The sequence below is a fragment of the Castor canadensis genome, chromosome 16 (genome assembly GCF_047511655.1).
Source record: "Castor canadensis chromosome 16, mCasCan1.hap1v2, whole genome shotgun sequence".
NCBI lineage: Eukaryota > Metazoa > Chordata > Mammalia > Rodentia > Castoridae > Castor > Castor canadensis.
Genome location: NC_133401.1, coordinates 53,205,027 through 53,215,009, shown reverse-complemented (window position 1 = coordinate 53,215,009; position 9,983 = coordinate 53,205,027). Strand labels below are relative to the sequence as shown.

General features: G+C 36.4%; 1 protein-coding gene across 1 annotated transcript; it reads left to right on the top strand.

Annotated features, from left to right (window-relative positions):
* The first annotated feature begins 8,766 nt into the window (after positions 1-8,766).
* LOC109679849 (olfactory receptor 7G1-like) lies at positions 8,767-9,750 on the top strand. Its single transcript, XM_020154924.2, has one exon. It carries the CDS (start codon positions 8,788-8,790, stop codon positions 9,748-9,750), a length of 963 nt encoding a protein of 320 aa, XP_020010513.2. The 5' UTR covers positions 8,767-8,787.
* The last annotated feature ends 233 nt before the right edge of the window (positions 9,751-9,983 follow it).

The window sequence follows — 9,983 nt, the reverse complement described above, 5'->3', positions numbered from 1 at the left end:
CAACATATGCGCAAATCTATAAATGTAATATAGCACATCGACAGAAGCAAAGACAAGAACCACTTAATCATCTCAACAGATGCAGAAAAAGCCTTCAACAAGATCTAACACCACTTCATGATAAGAGCTCTAAGAAAACTAGGAATAGAAGGAAATTACCACAACATTATAAAAGCTATGTATGACAAACCTATAGCCAACATCATACATAATGTTGAAACACTGAAACCATTTCCCATAAAATCTGGATTGAGACAAGGGTACCCAGTATCCCCACACCTATTCAACATAGTACTGGAATTCCTAGCCAGAGCAATTAGGCAAGAAGAAGAAACAAAAAGAATACAAATAGGTAAAGAAACTGTCAAAATATCCCTATTTGAGATGATATGATCCAATATCTTAAAGACCCAAAAAACTCTACCCAAAACTCTTAGACAACATAAACAGCTACAGCAAGGTGGCAGAATACAAAATCAACTTACAAAAATCATTAGCCTTTCTATACACCAACAATAGACAAACTGAGATAGAATATACGGAAACAATTCCATTTACAACAGCCTCAAAAAAAAATCAAATACCTAGGAGTAAACTTAAAGGATGTGAATGATATCTGAAAGGTATCTACAAAGTCCTGAAGAAAGGAATCAAGGAAGACTGCAGAAGATGGAAAGATCTCCAGTGCTCATGGATTGTTAAAATCAACATAGTAAAAATGGCTATACTATCAAAAGCAATCTACTTGTTTAGTGCAATTCCCATCAAAATCCCAATGATATTTTTAACAGAGATTGAAAAATCTATTCTAAAGTTCATTTGGTAGCACAAGAGATCGCAAAGAGCCAAGGCAATACTCACAAAAAGAGCAATGCTGGAGGAGTCACAATAGCCAACTTCAAATTGTATTACAAAGCAATAGCAATAAAAACCACATGGTACTGGCACAAAAACAGACATGAAGACCAGTGGAACAGAATAGAGGACGTGGATATCAATCCACACAGTTATGTCTCTTATTTTTGACAAAGTCACCAAAAGTATATGATGGAGAAAAGACAGCCTCTTCAAGAAATGTTGCTGGAAAAAGTGGTTATCTGTCTGCAAAAAACTGAAACTAGATCCATGTTTATTATCCTGTACTAGAATCAACTCAAAATGGATCAAGGACCTTAATATCAGACATGAAATTCTGAAGTTAGTACAGGATAGAGCAGGGAATACTCTGGAAGTAATAGGTATAGGGAAGGACTTCCTCAATAGAACCACAGCAGCTCAGCAACTAAGAGAAAGGATGTACAAATGGGACTTCATAAAATTTAAAAATTCTTGTGCAAAAAGAAAAGAAATGGTCTGCAAACTGATGAGACCACCTACAGAGTGGGAGAAAATATTTGTCAGCTATACAACAGGCAAAGAACTGATAACCAGAATACACAGAGAATGTAAAAAACTAAACTCTCCCAAAATCAATGAACCAATAAGGAAGTGGGCAACTGAACTAAACATAACTCTCTCAGAAGAAGAAATTCAAATGGCCAAAAAACACATGAAAAATGCTCACCATTTCTAGCCATAAAGGAAATGCAAATCAAAACCACACTAAGATTCCATCTCAACCCTGTTAGAATAGCCATCATTAGCAACACCACCATCAACAGGTGTTGGCGAGGATGTGGGGAAAAAGGAACCCTCGTACACTTCTGGTGGGAATGAAAGCTAGTGCAATCACTCTGGAAAAAAATATGGAGGCTTCTTAAAAATCTAAACATAGATCTGCCATATGATCCAGCAATCCCACTCCTGGAGATAAACCCAAAGGAATGTGACACAGGTTACTCCAGAGGCACCTGCACACCCATGTTTATTGCAGTGCTATTCACAATAGCCAAGTTATGGAAACAGCTCAGATGCCCCACTACCAATGAATGGATTAAGAAAATGTGTTTTTTACTCAGCCATGAAGAATGAAATCTTATTATTCTCAAGTAAATGGATGGAACTAGAAAACATCATTCTGAGCAAGGTTAGCCAGGCTCAGAAGATCAAAAATCGTATGTTCTCCCTCATATGCGGACATTAGATCTAGGGCAAATACAGCAATGTTGTTGGACTTGGGTCACTTGCTAAGGGGAGAACCCATACAGGAGGTATGGGGATAGGTAGGAAACCCAAAACCTGAAAGTGTTTGATGTTCCCACTGCAGAGCAACTAATACAGAAACCTTAAAGCAACAGACATCTATATGGGAAGGGGATCATGAACTAGTGAAAAGATCAGGTAGAGATGAATCAACTTGGGTTGTAACATATTTGTACATCGAAGCAATGCTAAGAATCTCTCTGTATGGCTATTCTTATCTCAACTAGCAAAAATGCTTTGTCTTTCTTATTATTGATTATATCTTCTCTTCAACAAAATTACTGATAAGAGCAGAGCAGGCTCTGCCTGGAAGCGAGGGGGGATGGAGGGGAGTGGGAAGTGGCAGGGGGCAGGGGGGGAAATGGCCCAAAGAATGTATGCACATGTGCATAAATGTTTAAAAAGTTTAAAAAATCTTAATGAAATATGAAAAATTTTAATTTTAACTAACAATTGCCTAATGTGGGGAAATTGTACTTTGAAAGTGTTGAAAAAAATTTTATATAATGTGAAATAAGGATTAACTATGCCATCTAAAAAGTTTGCACACAATATTAAGTAAGTATAATAGAAACTTTTGTGCAATATATAGACTGAAAATTGCACCTGGACATTGTGGCACATGCTTGCAATCCCAAGCATGGAAAGTTGAGGCAGAAGGTTCTCAAGTGAACTCAAGAACAGCCTGAACAAAACAAGATACAGTCTCAAAAATATCAAGAGCTGAGTACATAGCTCAGCAGCAGTATACCTGCATATAATGCACAAATCTTTGGGTTCAATGCCAAGAACTGCACCAAAACCGAAGAATGAAGTGAAAGAAAAAAAGAAAGGAAGAAAGGAAGGGAGGGAGGGACGGAGAGAAAAACGAAGAAAGAATGAAGGAAAGAAATAAAACTGCAAGTCAACATATGTTCATTGACATTAAATGCTGGACAAGTGCCATGAATAATTCATTCAAGGTGCATGCAATGGAGTTGAGGAGACACAATGTACCAATCTGGAAATTCTATTTTTGTCTTCAAGAGTCATTTGTTGCCCTTAACGCAGAGAAACTAAAGCAGATACCTTAAAGCAACTGAGGCCAATAGGAAAAGGGGAACAGGTACTAGAGAAAAGGTTAGATCAAAAAGAATTCACCTAGAAGGTAACACCCACACACAGGAAATCAATGTGAGTCAATGCCCTGTATAGCTATCCTTATCTCAACCAGCAAAAACCCTTGTTCCTTCCTATTATTGCTTATACTCTCTCTACAACAAAATTAGAAATAAGGGCAAAATAGTTTCTGCTGGGTATTGAGGGGGGGAGAGGGAGGGAGGGAATGGGTGGTAAGGGAGGGGGTGGGGGCAGAGGGGAGAAATGAACCAAGCCTTGTATGCACATATGAATAATGAAAGAAAAATGAAAAAAAATAATAAAATAAAATAAAAAAAAGAGTCAGGGAATCAGGCTTACTCAATACTTAAGTCTATACAGCTAGTCTTTAAGGAAATGCTCTCCTGGGGTATGTATAATTGTAAAACAGCTGGTGTAATGAGGACCTTTGGATATTGAGTACCAGTGAGTCAGAAACTGTGGGAGCTGTCATGTGTCTCCTCACTCAATAGATATGCCCATTTTGGAAGCAATATCTGCTTCTCCATAGAGACATGATCCTTCCCAACCAGGATTCTTGAGAACAGAGCTTTGTCTTCAGCATCCAGGTGAGATGCATTCAATCATTGCCATTGAAATAAACTGACAGATTATAAAAAATACTTTGAAAATGGGTATGTTCATGAGAAATTCATCGTGTGGAACAGTGGGGAGAGGACAGGCATACAACAATGAGATACAGTTCACCTTGCTTCTCCTACCAACTGTGTGTCATTCTCTTGACAAATTCTCATGTACTTTGGCACCAGTACTCCCCCAACTCTCATTTGGCTGGCCTTATTCTTGCAAGAAGAGCATAGCCCATTTTCTCGAAAGCAGAATTCTTCCCTTTCTCAAACAGGATGAATGTTTTCAAATATCGTCATATTTACTTGAGTTACTGAGATGGTGTTGAGTCGAGGTGTTGATCAATGAATTGGTTTTCTATTTTTCTATTGCAAACTACCACAAGCTAGATTATTCAAAAATAGAGGTTTATGTTCTCATAATTGTAGGTAGAATGTCTAAGGCCAAATATCATCCATTTTGGTTTCTAAAGCATTTCTCAATGGCTTGTAATTGCCCATCTCTAGCTGTGTTTTTTCTTTCCATTGATAGTACTGGGGTTTGAACTCAGGGCCTTGCACTTACAAAGCAGGCACTACATCCCTTGAGATATACCTCCAGCCCTTTTTGCATTAGTTTATTTTTCAGTTAGTTTTGCAAGCTTTTTGTCCAGGGCTGGCCTCAGACTACAAAACTTCTACTTTCCCATGTATTTGTTCCATCAGGTGTATGCCACAATATCTGGCCCTCTCCTTGTGTTTTAGTATGGTCAGAATTCCCTCTGTAAATTCTTTCTTATCTCCTTTGTCTTTAAGGACAAGAGTCATATTGGATAATGACTCACACAAATGGCCACATTCTAATTAATTATCATTTTTAATAACACCACCAAATATAGTGATATTCTGTGGTATTAGGTATTGCAGTTTTACCACAAGAATTTTGGGGTGGATGCAATTCATCACATAGCAATAACTTCTTCTCTTATTTTGCTTCATTATTTTTTTCTCTATTGTTGTGCTGGATGGGTGTACATTGGGCATTTACAAAGATTGTTACAATGTATCAAATATACCATACTTGAATTTATCCCCTCCACAGCTCTCTTTTATCCTCCCTCCCCAGATTCCTGGAACAGTTTGAACAGGTATTATTTTTGGATTTACATACATGTATACACATTTTTGTACCATATTCATCCTTCTATCCCTTTTCCACTCAACCTCCCACTCCCACTAGTGCCAACACCTCCAAAGGCAGAACCTATTCTATCTTTTCTGCCCTCCTGTTCCCTGATTTTGTAGAAGAAAAAAAATGTAAAAGATCAAAAGAAAAACATGACATTTTTGCTAGGTTGAGATCAAGACCTAGGAATATGCATGCATATATGTATTATGTAATATATGTAAATAAACCTAGCTGGTTTATTTCTTCTAATTCTCTCCACTTCTCCATAGCCCCCTTCCTATGGTGGCACAGGCAGTTTAAAACTTCTTTATTCATTCCTGTACAGAGAGCCCATCAACAACATTCAAGTTCTTAGTTTAGTTTCCTTTCTTTGCCTATCTCTCCTGTCTGTGACCTACTTTTAGTTTGACCTGTGTTCTTATAATACTACTGCATTTCTTTTAGTTCTATATTCCACATATGAGAAAGAATATGCAGCTTTTGGCTATCTTAGCCTGGGTAACTTAATGTGATGTTCTCCAGTTCCATCCATTTACCTGTGAATGCAAAAATTTCATTCTTCTTTGTGGCTGAGTAAAATTCCTTTGCACAAATATATCACATTTTTTTCTTTCGTCAGTAGTGGGGCATGTTGGCTGTTTCCATAGCTTAGCTCTTTTGAGTAGTGCTGCATTAAACGTGAGTGTACTGATCTCCTGACCATTCTTTATACATCTTTATTCATCGGATTTTTGTACTTCTCTCTCTGGGGTCTGTGAAGGAGGTTAGATGCAGAAAGACTCACATATCTGATTCCTAATCCTCATGTATTACTTTCTAAAACTATCAAATATTTTAAGCAGGGGCATCACATAGAGACACAGAGTTCAATTAATAGCAATAATAACACACAACTACATCTCAGCACTTTCTATGATTAACCAATATTAACTTTCTGAGCAGTTTCAGGTCTTTATAATGAAGTAATAAAATAAGTAGCATTCAGAATTCATGACCTTGTTATTTTCCTTCATTCCTCTTCTTCTCATCACAAAGATGCCATCATCAACGCCATAACATCTCCTACACATAAATCTTCATCATATATATAGTCATAATTAAAAAGCATCAACCACAGCCTTGCTCAGTTAGAAAATGTAGAGGTGAATTGTACTGGGACAGAATGGTGGAATACTGTGGTAGTTACAATCAATGTAGGATGGCTAAATACAGTAAAATTAAGTAAAAAATACTTAATAATGCTTATTATATATAGCATATATAGTAGAATTATGCTTACATAAAATCTTTAAAGTTCAACATAAGACAGATACATTGATTGAATGAATACTATCAAATATAATAAAACTGTAGAAGAATAATGTGTACCAGGGTAGTGTGTTAATTTTCTAGAGGGAAGGAAATATTTTAAGTTTGTGCAAACACATGGGATGTGGAGCTTTATATAAGATTCTAGTATTTTTTGAAATAAAAGTAATAGATCAAGGGTGGTAAACTATGTTAATGTTTTACAGTTTTCTCATGGACATACATCACTTTTTATTCTCTCTACTCTCTTTTTTTCATATTAAGGGTATTGGAGTTTGAACTCAGTATCTCACACTTGGTAGGCAGTTGCTTTACTCCTTCAACCTACCCCAGACATTTTTGTTTCAGGTATTTTTTGGTTGCTTCTCAAGTTATAGGCCAGGGTTGGCATTGGATCATGATCCTTCTCCCCATGCTTCCTGCAAAGCTAGCAAATAGGCACACACCACCATTTCTGGCTTATTGGTTCAGATAGAATCTGGATAACTTTGCCTGGCCTTCAACCTTGATCCTCCTGATATCTGCCTTCCAATTATCTGGGATTATGGCTCTGAACCGCCATGCCATTTCTATCTTTTCTACTTTCTATTATGAATCTTTGACCCACAGTGAAAATATACTAACCTCTGCAGATACAAAAATATTTCAAATATTCTTATGGCATACACTTTTTCATATAATGTTTTTTGCTAATTATGTTTTATAATTTCTATATATCATTGTCTAATTTCTGCATTACTTAATTCATTTTCATTGCTATAAAATTTTCATATATCCTAGAACAGTGAATTTTGGAATCATTGATGATTCTTTCCTTAATTTCTTTTTCTTCTGGGAGTCAAAATTCCCAGATGTATTGTCATGCACACACACACACACACTTGGATGATAAGCTATGTCAGAACAAGGATCCTACATATCCACACAGTGTTTGATGCATATTTTCTGTCCACTTTTCATCATTGAGGTATCTCCATCAGACAACTTTATTCAGCAATATTTACACATAAAAAATTTTAAATTTTTATGATATGCACTATGATGAATGGAGAAATACAGTTTTTTCAAATGATTATTACTCCACCACTAATTAACACATCTATGAGGAAATTCCACAAAGGAAATGAGGACACCCAGGCCTTAAAGATAATTAGGAACTTGGATTAAATTCATGATATGTGGGGCTACTCTTACACAAAATGATCATTTCTGACATAGCTCCTGCTCTCTTCCCCATGAGTGGAACACCATTGCCCCCAAGGGTATTTCCGGTATTTGACATTATTATCTAAGTCCATGTTACCTTGTTAATCTCTCTCTTTCAAAGACCTACTAGAATTGGTTTTAATTTTCATCTGTTTTTAATGGTGCCTTGAATTTCATTCTTTATTTCATATAGCTACTAATTTGGTTTTGTATTTATTTTATTTTGTGATACACTTCTTATCTCATTAAAGAAGAATTTCACTTAAAATGAGAGAATGCCATCCACATGGTAGTGAGCTTCATGATGAATTATTGATAAAGAAGACTTCTTTTGTTTTCAAGGAGATTCTTGTGAATTGCAAGGTTATATGCTTCAAGTGAAGCCTTCTTTAAAGCTTTTTTGTGAGCTTCATGGTCCTATACACCTGGATGGATGCTCTCCACTTGCTTCAATTAAGTTCACGTGTGAATTCTCATTCAGGGAAACCTCAGCACTATGTTTAGGATGAAAGTGTTAAAATTAAAATAGTAATTATGAAACCTGTATGATCACTTTGTAATGAAAATTGTTAGGCATGAGCAGAGATAGACAGAGAGTGAACTGAGAAGTCAGATGAAGAGACATTGAACATGATCATTATCAACTGTCAACTTACATCCAAGACATGTCTTCATAGCTATCCAGGGTTGACAGCATTAACTCATATATGTGTAAGTTCATAAGCACTTCGAAAGATTCTGAGGCATGCCAAAGTTGGGGACCATTACTGTAGAAGATAATTTGATAAGGTCATTATTATGCTTCTTTCTGAAGATATGGACTTATTTCAAAGGAACATCCATGTCCTTTTTTTCTTAACATCTCATCAATTGCCATAATATGTGTAAATATGTTGATAATCAGTAAAAAGTGAATGAAAGTTAGAAGACTAGAGAAGAGGAATGGAGGGAGAAGGTAAGCAATGATTTGCACATTTATATATTTCATAATAAAAATAGGGTAATTTTTCATTTTCTAAGAATGACTTCTATAAGATTAGAGATAGCAAATTCAGTAGGAGTGGTTTTGTTTCAAAGATACATTGCCAGTCATCATCACCAGACCTTATCAAACCTAAGTTTAAAATTATACAAGATTTTCATATGTACTACATATACATACAGAGATGTTATTTCATGTACAGACAAAATTCATTTCATTTTTTTCACCTCATTTCTTCCATAAGATTCTGCAGCAGCATGGAATCCACAAATCAGACAAGCATTAGAGAATTCTTTCTTGTAGGAATACCAGATGTTCCAGAACTTCATTCCTTTATCTTCAGCACATTTCTAACCATATACATGGTAACCATCCTAGGAAACCTGCTTATAATTCTGGCTGTCAGCTCTGACTCCCAATTCCATACCCCCATGTACTTCTTCATCTCCACCCTGTCCTTCACTGACATCTGCATAAGCACCACCACAATCCCAAAGATTCTGGTAAATATCCAAGGCCATACTCAGAGCATCACTTACATAGGATGCCTCTCCCAAGTCTGTTTTGTCCTGATTTTTTGTGGTTTAGAAAATTGTCTCCTTGCAGTGATGGCCTATGATCGCTATGTGGCCATTTGTCATCCTCTGAGGTATACTGTGATCATGAACCCACGCTTCTGTGTTTTACTCCTTCTACTCTGCATCCTGATTACTGTAGTAAATGCCCTACTACATAGCCTGATGATGTTGCAGCTTTCTTTCTGCACAGATGTGGAAGTCCCTCACTTCTTCTGTGAACTTCTTCAAGTGATCAGGCTCTCCTGTTCTGATACGCTCATTAATAACATCCTTGTATATTCGGGGAGTAGCATATTTGCTGGTGTTCCTCTCTCTGGTATTATTTTCTCATACACACAAATCATCTCATCTATTTTGAAGATCCCATCAGTGAAGGGACGGTATAAAGCATTTTCCACCTGTGCTTCTCACCTTTTAGTGGTTTCCTTATTTTATGGGACAGCTTTTGGAGTGTACATGAGTTCTGAAGTTACTTACTCTTCCACCAAAAACATAACAGCTTCAGTTATGTATATTGTGATTCCTCAAATGCTGAATCCCTTTGTCTACAGTTTAAGGAACAGGAAAATGAAGGAAGCATTGAAGAATGCCATTGTTGGAATGCAATTGTGTCTTCTTTGTAGCCGTGTGTGTTCAGAATGACTTACAATGACAGAAGAACTTATGAACCAGAATTCCTGACTCTATCACCAAGTTCTTCCAAAATTTACTAGATCATATAGTGAGTTATTCCATTTTAATTTATGCTTTAAAATTGGGTTTGCACTTTGATCATCTGTGGAATATTGTTTAAAAATTTTCTGTCTCTGTGCTCCATATTATTGCTCTGATTCTACTGAGAAACAACATAAGGTGAGTGATCAGTTTTCCTAAAA

Excerpts from the sequence above, each read along its gene's own strand:
- LOC109679849 (XM_020154924.2), top strand. The coding sequence starts at position 8,788 with ATGGAATCCACAAATCAGACAAGCATTAGAGAATTCTTTCTTGTAGGA.